The sequence below is a fragment of the Rhinolophus hipposideros genome (genome assembly GCF_964194185.1).
Source record: "Rhinolophus hipposideros genome assembly, chromosome: 8".
Classification (NCBI taxonomy): domain Eukaryota; kingdom Metazoa; phylum Chordata; class Mammalia; order Chiroptera; family Rhinolophidae; genus Rhinolophus; species Rhinolophus hipposideros.
Genome location: NC_138054.1, coordinates 62,721,015 through 62,741,282, shown reverse-complemented (window position 1 = coordinate 62,741,282; position 20,268 = coordinate 62,721,015). Strand labels below are relative to the sequence as shown.

General features: G+C 48.9%; 2 protein-coding genes across 5 annotated transcripts in view; both read right to left on the bottom strand.

Annotated features, from left to right (window-relative positions):
- MKNK1 (MAPK interacting serine/threonine kinase 1) overlaps positions 1-8,973 on the bottom strand; it is a 38,017-nt gene extending 29,044 nt beyond the window's left edge. For all 4 annotated transcript variants that reach the window (XM_081057948.1, XM_081057949.1, XM_081057950.1 and 1 more), the window contains exons 1-2: positions 8,859-8,973; positions 583-765 (exon numbers count right to left, since the gene is read on the bottom strand). The gene's annotated coding sequence lies outside the window, so the exon portion shown is untranslated. The remainder of the gene's footprint in view (positions 1-582; positions 766-8,858) is intronic.
- A 2,790-nt stretch (positions 8,974-11,763) lies between these two features.
- Positions 11,764-19,832, bottom strand: MOB3C (MOB kinase activator 3C). Its single transcript, XM_081057947.1, has 4 exons — positions 19,654-19,832; positions 15,825-16,293; positions 13,538-13,740; positions 11,764-13,223 (listed from the first exon to the last, which is right to left on the bottom strand). The coding sequence occupies exons 2-4, from the start codon at positions 16,240-16,242 to the stop codon at positions 13,194-13,196; spliced, it is 651 nt and encodes a 216-aa protein (XP_080914073.1). The 5' UTR covers positions 16,243-16,293; positions 19,654-19,832; the 3' UTR covers positions 11,764-13,193.
- Between the last annotated feature and the right edge of the window lie 436 nt (positions 19,833-20,268).

The window sequence follows — 20,268 nt, the reverse complement described above, 5'->3', positions numbered from 1 at the left end:
GAAGAAAGACGACACAGCAGCCAAGTACGAAACTCACAGATCAGGCTAAAAATCATTCTCACCTAGGCTTCATCTGACCCAATCTACAAATGAGGCATTATTTATAACCTGCCAGGCATGACACAGCCTTAGGTTAGAGTGTCACACAGAATACTTCAAAATAGCATCATATATGTCACATATTTTTAAGTTTAAAGAAAACCTGAAAATATACATCTCAAACCATTATTAACAATGGTTATTTGGGAAGACCAAATTGGGTGCATATAAAATTTTACTTTTTATACTGCTGGTGTATTTGATTTTGTTTTATTACAGTATGGTTGTTTTATTTTTATAATTAAAAGTAGACAAATACATTTTACTTACTGCATGGTTTTCCTTATGAGCCTCTCTGCCATTTTATTATGGTAGAAATGTACTCCTCCTTATTAAGTAACTGTTTTAGGCATGCCAGGCTGCCCAACTAATCCTAGCCTTCCAACTGAATACTGAAATCTCTAACCCACACCTTCCTCTGGAAATAGGTAATTTCAACCTGAAGCAATCAAAAAGGCTAAGTAAATATATATCCAATCTTACCTAAAGCTTTGCCCAACTTTTGGAAAACGAATCCTCTATAAACTTGAAATTGCAAGCGAAATAATGCTTCTGACAGGGGGTTGCTGTCTTCCAGTCATAAGAAGTGTTTCAATGGTCTCTGTACGTAGCAGACATTCTTCAGTTCTCCATTGGCCTCTGCTTCATCGTATCTGGCATGAAAAGCTTCAAAAAGCAGAAACAGAAACAATATAAAAATGCTGACTTCTTTAAAAGAACCAGAGAAAATAAAGATCAACCTAAGTGTTCCCCAAACCTATGTATTACTCTACTAAGTAGATATACACAAGGCAATCACAGATTTCCAATCTTTAAAATCAGACATTTGAGCATTTGAAAGTGTTGATACTAAACATTTGATGATTTAACAAGGGTCTGAGTAAAAGTTTTCAGATTTTGTTTTCACTGTGGGATTCCAGAACCAAAAAGACATAACCAGACCTGGAGGAAGGTATGGACTCCTCTGTTTGCTGAGGAGTCTCATGTAGAAAGTAAAAGCTGACACTTCTCTGTTGTCCGAGTCGCACAGGCAAGAGGCAACAGAGACAGAAAAATAAAGTAGATGCTGACAGTAGCAGGTGGCATGAATGGGAACAAGGTTTTATGCCAAATGCATAATTATTGCTAGTTTTCTATCTGCCCACTGCTATTTTTAATCTCGTGGCTCTAGCTGTCGTGTGTCAAAGTTGATTTGTGACTTTCTCTACAAGATGAATGTGTACTTCCCCTCTTCCCAGTGGAAATGCACTAAAAATGCAGTTTAAGTGGGCCCTTGTGCCAACATTTCTAAAAGGGTTTTCTAGTTTTCTAACTGGAAGCCAGATGGGCTTATGTTATTTCCTCAAATCACGAGTCCCAAACTGGACTCATCCCCAACCCCCATTCACTGCTTCCTTCCTCCTTTCCCTTCTTCTCTATCAGATTATATCATCCTGCCAGTTATTCAGCAACAGAATCTTTAAATCATTTCTAATTTCTCTTTCTCCTCCAGTCTCATAAGCTTCAAATACTCATACTGTCAGGCTTTCCCTCAGCCTGTAATGTAGCTTCTTGAAAAATAACACCTATTCGGGCAGCCGGTTGGCTCAGTTGGTTAGAGTGCAGTGCTCATTAACACCAACGTCGCCAGTTCGATTCCCACATGGGCCAGTGTGAGCTGCACCTTCCACAACTAGATTGAAAACGACTTGACTTGGAGCTGATGGGTCCTGGAAAAACACATTGTTCCCCGGTATTCCCCAATAAAAATTTTTTAAAAAATGTAAATATCTCTTTCATTTACCAATTAAAAAAAAAGAAACAAAACACCTATTCTTCCTTCAAGGACCATCACAAATTACTGAAAGTAGGCCCAACACACTACAGAAGCAGTCCCTGACTCTTTTTTTCTACTTCATCCAGCACTTAATTGAACCCACAGTATACTATTGTAATACTTCGAGCTGGCTATACACACGCATATGTGGCTTTCCCACTGGGCCATAAGCTCCTCAAAGGCAGGCACACATCTTTTTCATCTATGTATTTCCATCATCTAACAGCATCTGGCACAAAACAAGACTCCAGTAAATAACTGAATGAATTATTTCATCCACAAAAACATTTCTTTATTGTCCAAGAGAAAATGTTAGCACATAGAATAAACCCTTCTATTGTGCTTTTCATTCCCAAACAAATGTCTGTGGCTCAAAGGAACTACTGTGTTTCCCTAAAAATAAGACCTAGCTGGACAATCAGTTCTAAGGTGTCTTTTGGAGCAAAAATTAATATTAGACCCAGTCTTATTTTACTATAAGACTGGGTCTTTATAATATGATAATATAACATAATATATTATGATATAATACTGGGTCTTATATTAATTGTTGCTCCAAAAGACGCATTAGAGCTGATTGTCTGGCTAGGTCTTATTTTCGGGGAAACACGGTATTTCCGGGGCCCAAAGAAGCTCAGGTTACACTCTTGCTCCTTATGGCCACAACTCGTCAGGAGACAACCGTGAACATCTTTGAAGTTCAACTGGGCAGCAGGAGAGAATAAACTGTTAGTGAAGTAAGAGGTTTTCAGATCCATTACAGGAGTCTAAGTGCCTGGTTAGCCCTGATTCCTTCTGGCACCATTCCAAGTCCCTCTGGGCCTCTTTTCTTCTTCATCAAGATCTGACTCTTGCAGGGCCTGAATCTTACTGAATACCCAGATGAGCCATCAAATCCTCTCCTCATTCCTTTGTCCCTTCTTGGTATAGCGCTAGGGAAGGGTGAATGTGGCCAGACTACACCTACACAGAGTGGCCTGCCACTGGGTCTTTTATAGGATGGGCGCCAATTCTCTCTCAATTCTTCATCAATTTCTTGCTGTAAAGGAAATGAAAATTTCCCAGAGCTCTTTCTATACAAGTTTTAGAGCAAAAAAACCCCCAAGTAGACATATAAGAGATCCATCATATGGATGGATTTCAAGATAGAAAACATCAGTGGTGGGCAGGTAAGACTGAAAGCCAGATTTAAGCCTGTCACTTCCTTGCTCCAACACCTTCACTGAGTGTCCACTGCTTCTGGAATAACCAATCTCCTGTGCTGTCATTCAGGGCCTCCACAAACTTGCCCCAGACCACTTGTCCTGCATTGTGTCTGACCACTTCTCTACAGAAGTCTTGACCTACAGTCCAGGCAAAAAAAGACTGCTTCTAATGAATTGCCTTAAACAATTTCCAGCTTCCCACACTTGTGAATAATTCAGTCACAGCACCTGTAACATTTTATGTACATCTGCCCCTAGACTGTGAGCTAGGGACAGGGCAGAGACTATGTCTGATTCATCTCTGGGTCCCCTATCCTAGCACAGGGCCTGGCACGAGGCAAACACTCAATAAATGTTAATGAATGAATGGAAACATCTGAAGTTATTCTTCCCTTAAACCGTTTTAGTTGGACTCTTATTAGCAGACTAAGCACAGTCTGGGTCACTGCCAAGAAGTAGAAAAACCAAAGAGAAAGAAAAGAAGCATGACCAATGAGATCCAAGCAACGGAAAATAGGTTTTAAGAGTGAGGCAAAAGAAACCAAGGCTGTTTAGCCGGGAGAAGAGAAGGTGACGCCTAACTCAATTCTGGCTTTAAGTACACAAAAGGTTCTCATGAGAAAATCTTGATCTCATCTTCCCTTTATAATCTGAAGGAACTTTTCCATATTAATGGAAAATGGAACAAGAAGAAATGGCTTAAGTCAAGGCCAGAGGGGTTTAATGTGGAGAGAAAGAAGAACCAAATTAGGCACCATTTTTCCAGAGATACTGTTATTGTACTTTTTGGTGAGTTGGAAGGGTCTTGCTTAGCATTTTTGCTGAAGGCTGTGCAAAAGGGAATAAATACATAGCTCTGTTCCTGTTTACTGTGGAAAGAGGTGGGTGAAAATACAAGTCAGGTAAGATTTTTCTAATGAGCCCATGACTTTTTATTGGCCCTTTTCCTACAGGCACTTTCTTTCATGTTATGCTTTGCAACCCTGTGATGAAACAATCTAATATTTCAAAGTTTCCTGATGGAGCAATGGAAAGAAAGAGAAGACAACAGTGTCTGAATAAGACAGTAGGGGAAATGGCCTTAATAAATGTATTTTCTATAAAAACAATACCTAACTGGACATTAATAATTGTTAATATTATTACTATTAAAGCTGACATTCACTGAACATCTACAATGTACCAAGCACTGTGCTAAGTGTTTAACATAAGTTATCTCAATCCTCATAACCCCATGAGGTAGGCAGTATTTGTATCCCCATTTTATAGATGATGAAACTGAGACCCAGGAAGGTTAAATGACATGCCCAAGTCACACAGCTAGCAAGTGATAGAGCCAGGGCTCAAACCCAGGCCGTCCAACTCTAGAGTCTATACAGCTCATTACTGTCTCATATAAGAAGCCCAAATTTAAACCCCAGTCTCTCTGAATCCAGGTTCATATTCTTAGCTACTTCCTAATACTGCCGCAAGGCAGAAAGAGCAAGGCAATATATGACATTAGCAAGAGATCTCAGAAGTGAATGAAAAATACCCCCTATATTACGGGAAAGAAGTTGAGATGGAAGACTCACAGATGATAATGAGCAGAACCAGGACGTGAACACCAGCCTCTTTCCTCCAGTATAGATTCTTGTTGAATTTGAGGGTAAGAAAATGAAGGAACAGTATGTGCCAAATGGGTCTCCTTCCTAGACACTTGCAGTGAACTTCTAATCTCACATTAGAACCTACGCCTGAAACACAAGAGCACCAGAAGCCTCTGTAAACTGATTCTAAGATTCTACTAGCTAAGAATGGCCACACACTGATTTATGGTGTTACACGAGCTGCCATAATGCTAACATAATAAACCAATCAAACAGATTTAGAGCGAGCAGTTTCCAAAGTAAGTCAGTGGTTCACAGTTTAAGCCTGAACTGGACTATTCCAACAGCCTCCTCATCGATGTCCCTATTCTGGGACCTTCTTTGCTCCAGTCTAGCCTCCATTCTGCAGCCACTAGTCATTGCATTTGGAGCCTTGCCACACAATGGAAAGAACATGGGTCTTTGACTCCACCACTCATAGGTTTGGACCAAGCTCTGCCACTTTCTAGTAACCTGACCTTGGGCAAGTCATTTAATCTTTCTGAGGTCTCGTTTCTTCATCTTTAAATTGGGGATAAATAGCCCCACATTACAGGATTGTAAGGATTAACTAAATTATAGTACACAAAGCATCTAACATATTGCAAGCCACAAAGCAGAGCAGACACTCGATAAATGTTAGTGTTCTTCTCCCCACTCCCCTCTCTACATTTTGACCACAATTTACCATTTCAGCTTATTTTCCCTTCTCACCAACTCCATTCCTCTCCTCCAACACACACACACACACACACACACACACACACACACACACACACACACACACACCCCTGATCATTTCCACCTCTAGACTACTGCTCAAGATGCTCCTTCTCACAGGAATTAACTTCCTCCAAGGCCCAGCATAAATTTTCAACCTCCATGAATCCTCCTCTAGACCCCCTTTAGTCATGTTGGGATTGATTTCTCCTTCTCCCAAACTCCCACTTTTTTTACATTCTTTATTACATTTACCATAGTCAGTCTGATTTCAGTTATTTATATACTTTTCTACCTTCCCAACTACACTGCAGGGAGAAGGCTCAGAGAAGACAATTACTTATAGGAGAGCAGGAAATATAGAGTTTTCCTGTGTGTATTTCGTACTAGTGTCTTGTACATAGGAAGAGCTCGATATGTGTTTATTGAGTTGACTCTTGCCACCCTTGACTAGGGATCTTTACAGAAAGATCCTGGACTGAGTTTACTCTAGAATTCTGGATTTACCGTCTGCCTTGATAAACATGCAGTTTTTAAAGATCCACTAATACCCATGTTGGCTTGCTTTATTCCTTCAACCATTCTTTCAACACACTCTGGATTCCTCTCAAGACCTCTCCAGGATATAGGGAGACAATGCTGGGAGGATGTCTCTCACTCACAGAGCTAGGGTGATCTGGGAGCAAGTTCTCTGGAGAACGGTTCCACCCTATTGGTTAGGAGATGACTGCTATTAAAACCATATTAAAAACCAGAGTTGTGGGATCTTAAAGTAGATCTGAATAATTTCTTCCTATCTGTTTCCAAGTCTATAAAATAGTTTTGAGTACATATTAAGCACTTAAAACAGTTATCTGCTACATAGTAAGTGCTCAATAAATGTTAGATATTATGTTAACAATGTAGTAGACTAGAAAAAAAACCCTAAGAGCCAGCACTTTTCACTTCCTGTACTATTTCTACCACTGACTGATTCCTTGTGCAATCTTGTTCAAATCTTTTCCCCTCTGGGCCTTTCCCCATCTGTAAAACTAAAGAGGTAGAACCAGATGGTTCCCAAGCTCCTTCTACCTCCAGTGATGTATGTTTTCCTATGATCAGCAAAGAGCCTTCTGTTCCATATGATGAAACTGTTGGCAAGGAAAAATGTGAATGTGTAGTTGCTGGTTCCCAGATGTGAGGGGCCAAGGCCAAGGGCAGGACAATTGATTAGTAAACCACCTGTGCGCTTTCCCCTTTGTGAACTATATCACACTCAGTGCAGGTCCCTGAACAGAGTGCCACCTCCCTTCCAACAAAACTCACAGCAAAGGCAAGACATGAGCCTGAAAACAAGAGCAGCAATGAAGAATCCTGCCTTGGGCAGAATTCCTTCACTTTCTCGCCTTTGATGCCTGTAATCAGGGCATGATCAATCTACATTAGGGCTCTCCTTAGGCACAAAGAGAAGGAAAAACACAAAGGCCCATTCTGAACCTGAAAGCTCATAAAACAAAAACCAAAGCGAGGAAATAAAAAAATGTCACTGACTCATTCAACTGCAAACACTGCAGAGGCCTACTACGTGCCAGGCAGAGGAAGAATGAAACAGACATGGCCCTTTGCCACCAATGTACTCATAGTACATATGGATCGATACACTCCAAGGCAGACTGCGGTCAGAGCTATGTTAGACCTGCGGCCTCTGCTACAGAGGATGGGAAGGGGGCAACTCATCCAGCAGGGGGTCAGAGAACTTTCACATGAGACGTGGGCCTTGAAAGATAAGAAGGAAGAGGGAACTCCAGGGGGAGGGAATACAAGCAAAGTAAAATGCAGGGAGTGTTTGAGTAACAAAACGTAGTTTGTTTTGACTGGAGCACAGGGTGCAGGTTTGGGAGAACAAAGGGAAACAGCACAGGAGAGAGGTTTGGGAACAGATTATGGAGGAACTTGTCTATGAAGCTGAGTCCAAAATCTATGTAGTAGGCAATGAAGCCTGCTAAGGTTTCTGAGCAGAGATATAACATGATGAGAACACTATCTCAGGAAGATAATATGGGCACTCATGAAGAGGATGTAAAAGGAATCAAGTTACTAGATTACGATGGGACCACATAACAGGAAACCACATGCACTTTGGAAGCATGTGCAGAAATCCAACCACTCCTGTCCATAGGGCTTCTCTCTGTAATAGTCAAAGTTCATGCAATCTGACTTTAAGAGATGCTCACTTGCCAGGCCCTCTAATAATCAAAATCTTCGAGAGCACTAGAGTAATGGGCCTCCCAGACAAAGTCAAGAACCCATTATTCTTCTGGATCACAGAAAGGGAAGAGCTGGCGTGGGAGAAGTTGGAGAGTGGGGCACCAAAGTCCTTAGCTGTCCCAGCTCCATATGAAAACCCAACCCAGGGTCTCTTCCAGCCTAGCCTTCTTTAGAGGGGCTGGAGCTAAGGGCAGTGGGGCAGAAAGCACCTGGCTGACAGCTGAGGATCCAGTGAGACAATATATATCAATTGTCCAGCATGGTACTTGGCATGTGGGCAATGTTCAATAAGCATTAGTTCCCTTCCATCCTGCAAGGCCAGTTCCATCTGTAAGTCCCGCTGAAGCTTCAGGACCTAGGTTCTGAAATGACCTGGTTCATATAAATTACACCCATTGCACGCACCAAGTATTCAGCAACCCATTTCATGACAGGTGCCAGACTAGGTGACACATGTGATCCTATTCAACTTTCACGATGACCCTACTATATCTTTTTTATACAGAAGAAACGAAAGCTCTGAGAGGGGAAATCACTTGCCCAAGGACACACAAACAGGAAGTGGCAGAGGTGAGATGTGAACCCAGGACTGACCCAAAGCGAAGCACTGCCCCTACTTCATTCATGTCACCCACGCCTGCTCTGATCTGCTACTGACCATCCGCTGGCCTGGGAACTCCCGAAGGAGAGGGACTGCACCTGACACTGCGCTCTCCCCTCACTGTACAGCGACCCGAATGGAAACAGTTAACTTGAAAACAACGCAGTACACAGATATCAGAAATTCCTCACATGAAAAACTACTCAAGATATTGGGCTGCGCTGAGCCTTGAGCCCAGCCGTAGAGGAAATGAGTCTCAAATCGGTCCCAGCCCGAGCTCCGAACTCGGACACGTGTCACAACCCAAGCCACGACCCTAGGCACAGGCCGAGCCCCGACAGGGGACACACGCTGCGCCCCGAGCTCGTAACAGACGGAACTCTGAACTGAGCCCTAAACAAGCGTCCCCTGCGGCTGTCCCCCCGCAGCAGAATCGCGTCGTGACCTCGGGCCGCTCTGCAGGTCCCGACTTCTGTGTCCCGGGCACACGGACTCACTCAGGGGCCGCCCCCCCGCCCATCACATCTCACTTGCAGGGATACCTCGCTGTCTCGCCTTTGCCTCAGCTGACTCGACGCGGGAACGGTCGCGCGTACCCCTGCCAGCAGGTCGCTACGCCGAGAACGCGGAAGAGGCGGTACTAGACCCGAGGGGGCGGGACCGACCGAAGGGGCGTGAGGGGGCGGATCTGCGCCTGCGCCCTGATGGCTACGCCCAGGGAGACGGTGGGGGGCGAGCTAAGTAAACTGCGCAGGCGTGAGAGGGGCGGGGAGATTGCTGAGCAGTGGGTGGGGCTTAGCTCCTTTGATGCTGGCTTCAGAGTGAAGGTCGGGAAGCCAGGGAAGCGCCAGGAGGGAGGAGCCCTGTAAGCCGCAGGTGTAATTAACGTTTACCGAGAGCTTCTGTATGCCAGGAAAGAATGTTTTAAATGCCTTTTACATATGGGGAAATGTTGCCAGTCTTTTCTAAAATGAAAGCTAATTCTGTAAAAGTTCTTAAAAGGTTTGGGTGTCTATAATTTCACTATGAGAGTTTCTCCTTGAGTAAAGCATTACCCTCAGTAGTTCAAAATAAATAAAACTTCAAAGTTCATTTGGTAGAGAAAATCAACTGCAAATAAATTAATATTTGAACCAGTCCCTGTCCTCTCTCCCAGGATGCCAAGTGTGATGAGGTAATGAGAGTGCTGATTCAGGTCCTGACTCTTAAATGTATTTCCTCCGTTGTGAAATTTAAGTAAATATCCCTTCCCTGCCTGTTTGAGGGTTTGGTGAGCAATGCTAAAGAGTCTCTTGAACTTCTTTCCCATCATCTACTTGACAAACATTTGTTCTTCTCTCCTTCTGGGCTCAGTCTTCTCATCTGTATGATGGAAGGAGGTCTGGAACACATAGGAGACATTCAGGGCTTTGCTAGATTTCCCAGTCTGGGTGAAGGCTGGAGGGGCGGGGGGCGGTCTTCTACCAAGTTTCTATATTCAGTCACTTCCAGAACCCTTCAATCCAATTCAAAGGCCCTTGTATATTCTGAACTCTTCCCCCTTTTACCTTCCAGGCCCATCCAAACGTCATGTCCTCAGCGTCCATGTTCCCCTTTCTTCCCTGAATGTCTCAACAGCCAGCTGCTTCTGAGTCACTCAGGCCTATGTTCCAATCCAGATTCTCAAAATTGCTACGTCCCCCATATGACAACCAAGTTCAGTTAACACCAGAGATGAGGGCTCTAGGGAACTCAGAGGAGGAAGGGCTCAAGGAGGGTTCTGCCAAATCAGGTGGAACTCCAGCCATGCACGTGGCTCCCTTCACTGCACACTACACGCAACTCCCAGGTGCTGGGGAGTGCGAGTGGCCTCAGGAACCCTCAGAAAAGAGGCTTCAGCGTTCATGAGGGCCAAATGTGGTGGGGCAGCCTTTATCAGTGGATGCTGCGCCCCAAGGTGGGGAGAATGGCTCACTTCCTTACTCCCTGCTCCAAATATTTTTATAGATCTTGAGCCAAAAAGAAAACAAAGCCTTCCACAGCCTGGTTGCCCAAACAAACCATCTCTTTACCCCTGATACTGTCTCTCCCAGGAACCTCTCCTGCCAAGTTTTGCCCTATGGGGGGGGGGGCTCTTTTCTCTTGTGTTGCTGAGGCCCCAGCTCTCTTCTGTCTCCTCTTTTCTCTCTGCCTCTGTCTAGTCTTCTCTAAGCATCCCTCCTTGAATTTTCCAAAGCCATTTTGTAACAGTTTGTAAGGTGCAGACCTTGACTACAGTTCTGAGAAAAAAAATCTACCCTCACTGCCAGGGTGTATTGCAAAACAACTATGAGCCCAGAGCCTAATTCTCTGAGTCTGAGCTGTCCAGTAACTGAAGGAGTAGTGAGTGACCTGTCATAGGAAGTGTACAAGCAGAGCCACCTTTTTGAATGCTGGACTGGGGCCTCCTTTGATGAGTCAGAAGAAGGGGCAGCAGAATGGAGGGCCTTACAGATCCTAGAACAGTGAAAGGAGGGATACTGGAGTCAAGCAGGTAGCCAGGCAGCTAGCGAAAGACAGACTTGATTCATGCATTTAGAATTGTACCTGACACCTATGTAGCATTAGCTATTGTTATTATTGTGAATGACCCACAGACTGTATTGAAGGAGCTTTGAATCAATCATTTCCTTACTCAAACTCCTAGTCATGAAACAGATGGGGGAAATTGAGGTATGGAGGGGTAAGGGGCCTACCATAGTACCGCAGGGGCTGGGCTTGGACTAGCCCCTAGGCCTCTGCCTCCCAGGAGAACCACTGAACAAAGTCAGGCTGTCTCTTCAGGTAGAGGGGAGAGCTCTAAGTAGGCCTTTGCTGACTCTTTAGAACCAAGCTGCTTTTCAATTTGTCTGGGCCGCTTGAAGGTAAGGAGCAGTGGAATGAGAAAGACCTGAGCTAAGAGACTCGAGTATCTCCTGAGGAATAAGCTCAAGAGTTAGCCCCATGTCCTGCCACCCCCACTTTTGAGTTCTAGTTGGTACCCAACAAAAAGCCTTTTCTTGAGAAGGTCTTCCCCTGCTATGCTTAGGGTTAGGACAGTGTTTCTGCCCTGTGCCTTAATCCATTAGCTCCAATAAGCCACCCAGATTAAAGGAATAGGGTGAGAATTGCCAGTGCCAGGTGATCTGAACTGAAACATGGAAATACTGTCTCAAGAGACTGAGTTCCCTGAAAGCAAAGGCCAGCCCTCCCCACTCCTAGAGTCGTAGCCTACCTAGTCCAGGAATTCTGGGTTAAGAATTCTCAGAGCCCTGGGGAAACCTTGGTGTCTCCACCCTGGAGAGCTAGGCCAGATATGACCACACCCAACAGCTCTCCATATGGCCCAGGATCTCAGGACAAAAAGCCTTCGCCGCCCCATTTTGGCCCAATGCCTTTCACAGCGTGCCCAGGAGCCATGTGGCACCCAGACCACAGTTTCCCACCAGTGCAGCTTTAGTTTGCCTCCTTTATTTTACAAAAAATAACAATAAAGTCTTCCCTCTGTTTCACAAAAATAGATTCCCCCCTCCTACCCACGTCTGCAATCAGCACTGGCCACAGCCTAGAATCCATCTTCCAATCCACAGTCCTCCCTGGGGGAATCTTTGACACCCCACCCCACCCCGGGGCCTCTGGCAAAGCTGCTGGGCCAGTGTGTTCCTTTGGGAACTTCTCAGAAGGCTGCAGTCCCAGGTCCAGCTGGCAGGCTCCAGGAGCCCCATCTGCTTCCCCAGAGATCAGGCAGCTGCTGGGCCATGAAAAGGGTCATAATTTTGGAGGCCTGGCTCAGCAGATAACCTCAGACCTGAGGGAAGGTGGGGCACTCTGGCATCAGGCTAGAAATCCTTGCTCAAAGCAAAAACAGTTGTGTTCTGGAGAGGGGCTGTCAAACCCTCTTTCCACATGCTTCTCATCTCCCTACGTAGCAATCCAAAGGCCCTGGATGGGAATCAGGACCCCTGGTTTCTACTCCAGCTCCACTAAAGCCTTGCTGTGAGGAGTTTCTCCCTCCTCTTCTCCTGGCTTCAGTTTCCTCCTATGTACATGGAGGATTCTGTGAGTGACCCTGGATGATCCTCAGGTCCTTTCTGGCTCTTCATTCTGGCCTCCCAAGTGTGGAGGCTCTGGGAGGACCTGTCCCTCCTCAGGTCCCCCACTTGTGGGTCAGGGTACAGGGCTGGGCATGGGGGTGCTGAGTAATGGAGTGCTGAATGAACATCCAGTGTCTCTGTGGATAGCCATGCCCTGAGAGCCAACCAGCTGGAATGTCTCAGGGATGGTTTGGAAGGAGGCAGGTCCTTGCAGGATGGGGGCTCTCCACGCCTGGAAGAGTCCATTCACTAGCCATGTGGCCCTCAATGTTCCATCCATCCATCCATTTACCTGACATTTATGAGGGCCTACTATGTGCCAGGGAGGGTCTAAGGCAGCCAGCCCTCACAGACACACTCCACAGTGAAATCACACACACACAGAATCATCTGTGCTCACTCACACATAGGCTGCTCACTCTCTTGTACCTTTCTTGCCATCACCTCCGCCACATCCACAATTCCCCACGTAGGCTGGGGAACCACCATGGACGGGTCAAGTATCAGAGTAAAACCCTCTAGCCTACCCCACCCCCAGACTTCATGTTGATTTAGCTCTTCCTTCCCATCTATTTGCCCACCTTTAAATTCTCCCCATCTCCATTCACAAGCAGTCAGGGGACACATGGGCAAGACTCCTGAGAACCGGAAGTCCAGGGGCATTGGGTATGTGGAGGGGTCCCAGGGCCTTCAAGTTCCTCTACCACTAAATGTCCCCTCCCCTAGCCACTCTGTGTTCAGTGTTCAGATGGTCCATCTGATGGGCAACAATGTCCAGGTCTGGGCTCAGTGACAGATCCGCTCTGTCATCTCCCTCTGCAGAGACACAAGGTGGGGGAGGGGTCAGTCAGAGCTCAACCTGCCAGGTGGGCCCTTCCCAAAACGGACAGACTGGCTGCTCTTCTGCCTGAATCTGGCCCCTCCAGCCCTCCCCTCCCCCACTTCCACCCCCCAATCCCGGCTGCAGATCTGGGTTTATAATTTGACACTTGAATGAATGCTCTATTAGAGTAGAGAATCGTTAAATGAATTGGCTTCCCCTAATTGGATTTTCTTAAAGCAGGTAGCCTTTGGATCCGAAAACTCAGAGGCGAGCCCTGGTGGGGAAGGCAGTGGGGGCTTGGCCTCACCAGCGGCTCCAGCTCCCGCTGGTCCACCAGGCTGAACTCTCGGATGAAGTAGTAGAAGTGCTTGTAGCAGGTGTTGACGTGCGCCTCAGCCCCCATGCTGAGGATGCTGTCGAAGTGGTGGATGTAGACGTGGACGAACACGCGGAACAGGCGCGTCAGGATCTTGGTGCAGACCTGCTGGAAGTTCTTGGGGAAGGGGACTCCTGGGGACGCGGGGCGGGCAGGAGTGGGGAGAATCAGCACCTGGCATGGCACTCGGCCCAACCCCGTCCCCCAGAAAGCCCTCGGACTTGCACACTTGCCTGTGGGAGACAGGGAGAGACTGTGCTTTGCTTTGCCCCTTACTTCCCTTTCTAATGAAGCACAAATCTGACCGTGTCGCTCCCCGACTGAAATGCAGATCACCATCTATATTTTCCTGTCTCCTGAGCAGGACTCGGCCACCTGGTGGGGGTCACTGACCAACCGTTCTTAGACTAGGAGGAAAGTGATGCCCAAACTCTCCCCAGAAATATGGGCATCCGTAGGGGCTCTCACATGACACCCCTGGATACAATTCCAAGGGGAGTTCATCGACATCTGGGGTTCATTTTTAAAACCATGGGCCTTTGTGATGAAGTCCTGACTTCCCAGTATGGTGCCTGCTCAAGGCCTTTCGTGATCCTGACATCCCTCTCCAGCCCACCCCAGTTCCTTCCTCTTTGCAACATTCACACAGCAGTCCCCAGACCTCCCCAATCCTGAGAACTACTAACTCTTCCAAGAACTAGTTCCAATATCTCTCATTCCTTCAAATATTCAATAGCACACTTCCATCTTTGAGCCAGGTCCTGTGCTGGGCCCTTTGTACCTTTAGCCTCCTATGATAATGGGTATGACAGCCATTCTAGAAGTGATAAAATGGAGGTGCATGAAGGTGGAGCCACTCGCTCAAGGCCATAGAACTATTCATTAGTACAGCCTGGAGGCAGGATTCAAGCCCTCTTTGCTCTGCCCTATAGAGCCCCTCTGAGGCAGATGCCACAGACCCTGCACGAGAGAAGCTCCAGGATCTGTGAAAACGGCACAAATTCGCTCAGTCCCCCATGCTCAGAGTAGAGATCTTGGTGGGCATGTCCTCTTCTCTACTGTGGCAGAGCCATCCGAGGGTCAAGGCACAGACACCTGGAGTCTCACAGGCCTGGGGATTAGGCTAGAAGGAAATAGAGCCCAGCCCACTCCATAGAGCCCTTCCGCTTCCTCACTGCTCTCAGGTGGGGTTGAGCCTGCCTCCCTGTGAGCCCTTCCAGGCCCAGCCTGGGTCCCTCAGACTTGTCCTGCCCATCTAGACTTGGGGCCCGGGCCCCGCGAGAGCTGAGCTGTAGTTCTGAATCCCTCCTGATTCAGTGCACTGTCCCTCTCCTGGCCTTAGTTTCCTCCCACGTTAAATGAAGATACCCATTGTTGGGCAAGATAGCGCAGTACGTGGTAGGCCATCAGCTGGGGAGAGGCCATGGGCATTGAATTGTGACTCAGTGCGCAGTTCCCCTCAGCATTCAGACTTCTGCCCTCTGGGCTTGACCATCCTGCCCCACCCATCTCTGATTCCCAATGTCTTAACAGGAATGAACATGAGGCCATGTGGGGATGGGTCTACTGTGACGAACATAGTGCCATGCCTGCTCAGCTCCTGGGCCAACACCCCCTCTTTCTGCCCTTGGGTGGGGAAGCAGGGCCAGGGTGACATCACTCGTCTCCCCACCCAATCCTCACCCGCCCAGGCTGTCCAGCTAAGATAAGAAAAGGCCCCATGGCTTCGGCCTGACAAGGGAGAATCCTGCCCTCAGAGTCCCTTGAAGTGGCGGTACCATCTGGCCCAATCCCTACCCCGTTCCCTTTCCAGGGCCAGGAGTCAGAGGGGACTCCCAGGAGTCAAAGAGGGGACTCCCAGGAGGCCGCCAGTCAGATTAGCCCAAGCAGGGACCTGCCAGAAGCACCTTGAGGCACCTCTTCTGGAAAGTTCTGAGAATCACAGTGGTCTTGCCAGGGTGGTTCCTGGAGGGGCACTCAAGCTTCAGATAAGAAGAGCCCCAAACTGAGATTCAGGCAGTCCTAGCTCGAGATGCCTGATCTTGAGCAGACAATAAACCTCTCTGAGCCTCAGTTTCCTCTTCTACAAAATGGGGATGAAAATTACCACCCCACCAACAGAACTGCTATATCAAACTAAATGTCTCATCTGTGAAATGGCTCTGGTGATGCCCTCCCTCCCTGGCCAGGCCTGAACTGCATGCCAGGTGGCACTCACCAACGCGTGTGGGAAATACATCCTCATCGTTGATGAGGCCCTCAATCCAGTCCATGAGCAAGGCCATGTAGCGTGGTGCCGACAGCTTGGCTGGCCGCCGGTACTGGCGCTCGTCCTGCCAGCGGTACTCATAGCGTGCCCCTCCAGCCATCACCGGGCAGCTGGTCTCGCTGCAGCGCTCGGCCATGGTGCCGTAGATGAGGTTGATACGGTTGAAGAAGTCCACCACGTGCACGGCGATCCAATCGTCGATGTTCTCGCCCGGCGGCAGCCTCACTACACTGCGCAGGTCCAGGCCCGACTTGAGTGATGCCTGTGCCTTCTTATACAGCTCAAAGCGCTGTGTGCCCGGCTCGAAGCGCTTCCGTGGCCGGAATGTCTTGTCTTTAGCAAACACCTGCTTCAGGCACAACGCCATGGCCAGGCTGGGCTGAGGGCCAAGTGTCCGGGGGCAAGACCTGAGGATACCCTGCCAGGGCCAAGGGCATGGGGGAACATGGTGATCAGCTCCTTACCAAATGGGCTTTGACTTCCCAACACATTATTTCCCTCTTACCTCTCAGCTTTTGACTCTTACCTTTCAGCTTTTGACCCAACTCTATAGCCTCTGCCTGGATTCTAAATCCTCCAAGATCCCCTGGGTCCAGCGCCCCCGCCCTCTTTCCAGGCTGCCCTAGTTCCCCCTGCCACGCACCACAGCCCTCCCTTATTGTTCCCCCTGCCACTCTACATCCATTGCGTCTCACAGAGGGCTGGGCCTTGGCTCCAAACAGCTCCTCAGACTTGCTGTTGACCAGTAGAGAGGTGGCAGAAGCTTCCTGCAGACCCTTGAGGAGGCACAGGCCTGGATGAGATGACCCCTGGGGCCCCAGAGGCCAGCTGCTGTGGCGTGGGAGAGCCTGGATGCATTGTGCTAGGGGTAGTGGGAGGGCCCCTGCCTTCAGCTTCCTCTGGGATATCCCGTAGTCCATCCGGCCACCGGGGATTCCCAGCGAGCAGAAGGGACTTTTCTACCAAAAATGTCCTTTCCTTTTATTACTCTGAAAGAGGAAAGGGCCCCCATATGGCCAGCTGGGCGGCCTCTGAGTGTGGCTGCAGGCGCTGGAGGAAAGGGGGAGGTGGCAGGTCTAGAAGGGTGCCACTTCCTCCAACAGTGGCTGAAAATTCTTCTCCCCAAGACAGCCTCCTTCACCCCCAAACTCCAACAAGCCACTGCTCCCTTCCCCTGCACCTGACACTCAGTAGACATTCCTAGAGCACCCACTATTTGCCTAGTACTGGGACGTAGGAGAATGTAGTCAGACCCACCCAGCTGGGCCCATTTAGAATTCAGATGAATTTGCTTTGCCTCTTAGGGCTGAAGGATCCCAGACTCAGAACAGACTTTGGGGACAGCAATCAGAACCCTAGGCTTGGAGCAGGCGTCCTGGGTTCTAGACCCAGCTCCACCATGGCTGGGTGGCTCCTGTAGCAGGCCCATGCAACTTCCTGGGTCATACTGACACAGGCCAGGTTTCTGGGACTCTCAGGGTAGTCATCTCATCTCTCCTGAGAGTGTGCGAGGTCTTGGGAAATGAAGACCCAGGTATCTGCTAAGACTGAAATTTAGCCACAAACCAAGCACTGACTCTGACCCCAGACTGAGCACGAAGGCTGAATATAGACTAAGCACTGAGCGCTGGCTCCAGGCTGAACTCTGACCTGACCTTGACCTGGTCAATGGGAGTCCTGACTCCAGCCCTAGACTGAGGCTTGAATATAGCCACAAAGCCTGACATTGACCTCAGAGCTGACACTGGAGCATTTTCCTTTCTCTTGTTTCTAGTAATGCTGGCACAGGATTGGGGAAGGAGAATGGGAACAAGGAGACAACTGGGTGTAACCTAAGGCATAGTACCTATGGGTTGGGGAAAGTATCACGTCAGACAATAATTGAACCTAGTGAAGAAGTTCGGAACAGGGGTTCCTTTTTGTACCCACAAGAGGCAGGTCAGGAGGGGGGACAGTCAAGTAAAATGAGAGGAGTCTGGAGAGTAGAGGCAGGTCTCCCAGCAAGATCTTACCTTCTTGAAAAAAAACCTCAAAGATATGGCCGGTCATCTCATCCATCCCCTGCCCCCTGCCTTCTCACCCAAAGGAGGCCCCAATGTGGGACCTGAGCTTCCAGACCCAAGAGGGGGAGACTTCCACACTTCATTTGCTGTCTGCATTCTAAACTCTGCTTGGGAGAGGTGCTTTCAGAATCACTCACAGTGCAATTAGGTGGGGCTCCTGGCTCTGCACCTTCTTGCAGCCCCCTTTCCTGACAGTTACCAACAGACCATCACCCTGGTATTCAGCACCTCAACCTACCTTTCCAGCCCCCCTTCCCGACATCAGCTTCTTGCGGATCCCTGGACAACACTCCCCTGCCCCCTTTCCTGCCTGTGTGTTTTCTTACACTGGTCCCTTTGCTTGACTACACATGGTAGGTTGAATGCTACCTCCTCCCACAGCCCCCTCTCTTTTTCCTTGGGTGGAGGCTGCTCTTTGGCCATTGGTGCTTCCACCCACCCCATCCCCCAGCCTAGATCAGGGCCTGGAACATAGTTGATGCTCAGACTTTAAGGTAAGCTTAGAATCAAGAATCTTAGGGTTGAAATAGCTGTGAGAAATCAAGTGGCCCAACCCTCTTGTACAGATAGGGAAACTGAGGCCCAGAAAGGGAACTTGAAGAGCTTGCATTCACATAGCAAGTTACAGGCATGGTATCTCCAATGGTATTACTGGGAACTGGGATAAGATAGGGCTCAGCCCACAACAAGAGTAAAGGACCATCTTCCTGCACTGGCTGGTAGCTGGACTGGTGGAGATAAGGAGAAAAGAAGGAGAGGGGAAGCATCTTTGCACCAATTAGACCAACCTAATTTCTGTTCTTCCAGCATGCTGAGCCTCCCCCATTGCACCCCCAGCTATAGTGACCAGTGAGCTACAGTCCCACCTTCCTGCTGTATAATTTCAAGGCCTAGGTCTTTTCCCAGGAAAACGTAAGTTTGGGGAAGGGGGTGGGAATGTGGTGGGGGTGGTCGAAAGATGCCCTTCTATCCATGTCACATATCCCTCTTCATTTCCCACTGCCCTGCCCTTCCTGAGTTTCTAGCCCTCACAGAACCTTTGTTCCCTCCCTGAACTATGATCATTCCCCCTCTTAGCCTGTTTCCCAACGCTGGGTGTCCTTTTATACCTAAAGTGGCCAGTGATGGCTCACACCTTGGGTGGGCATCTGGGCTTCCCAAATGAAGACCACAGAGTGACCCTACCAGCTTCTGACATTTTGTACCCTGTCAGTGCCACACCTGCCATCCTCCAGGCCTGGCCCAGAATTTCTGCCAGAGGCTGACCCCAGTGTGAACCCAGAATCCAGCCTAGGGCTGTGTGATGTGGGGGCGGGGCGCCCTGCAGGGCAGAGATTCAAGAGAAAAGTAGAGTTGGGGGACTCCATGCCCTGAACTCAGACTGGGCCCACCCCCCAATACTCGGCCACCCAAGCTCACCCCTTGGTCATCTCCCCCCACCCCTCTTCAGCACAGCTGCCATGACAGACCCGTGGTAGGACAGAGAGCAGGACTGACATTTCCGCTCTCGAAGACACGCCCCCCTCAAATACCGCCACCCCCCAACCTCGACTTTTGCCTCTCTGAGCCGGAACCCCAGACCAGGACTGGTCAGCCTGCCTTCAGGCAGAGGTCGCTTCCGGATGGTGCCACGCGGGACAGCAGAAGAAATGAAAGTGGAAGCAAGGCTGGGTCGTTTGCGCGGCGGGGACGCGTGGGGCGCGGCGTTCACTCACGGGGTCTGCCTCGGTGGATGAGCACGAGTCCTCGTTTGGCTGTGGGTCACATCCCCAACGCGCTGGGTCGCCTCCTGTTGCCGGTCCTCCTGCTCTGCGGGTTCTCTAGCCTGTCCGCCTGCCTGCCCTGTCGGGCCGCGGTGGCCCTCCCGCCCCCGGGCGACGCCAGCTCCGCCCCCGCCCTCCCGGGCTCCGGCACGACGCTGCCAGAGGGCGGGGAGGGGGCGGGGAATGGGGGTCCCCCCCACACGAATACACAGACGCAGTGACTGGCCTTTCCGGAAAGTCTATATTGTGCTCCTAACTTCCCGTTGGGCAAAGGACTAGCTGGTCCTTTCAGTGTCTGCTTGGGCTTCTACCAAAGAGGCAGCCTCAGTTTTCTCAACTGTAAAATGGGGACAAGCTCAGCTTCTGTCTGGAGCAGAAAGAAAAGATCTGCTAGAAATGGTGGTTTTCTTGCCCTCCCAGAATCATGTGTCTCACTTGTGCCTGAGCTCAATAAGAGAGCAGGTCTGCCCTATGTACTTCCATACCCTTAGCTCCTGGCATAGTGCCTGGCACATAGCAGGTACCTAATACCCGTTTGCTGAATGAATGAATGAATGAATGAATGAA

Excerpts from the sequence above, each read along its gene's own strand:
- MOB3C (XM_081057947.1), bottom strand. The coding sequence starts at position 16,242 with ATGGCGTTGTGCCTGAAGCAGGTGTTTGCTAAAGACAAGACATTCCGG. Across the intron at positions 13,741-15,824 it reads TGTATTTCCCACACGCGTTG|GAGTCCCCTTCCCCAAGAAC; the intron begins GTGAGTGCCACC and ends CCGCGTCCCCAG. Across the intron at positions 13,224-13,537 it reads AGCGGGAGCTGGAGCCGCTG|AGGGAGATGACAGAGCGGAT; the intron begins GTGAGGCCAAGC and ends GTGTCTCTGCAG.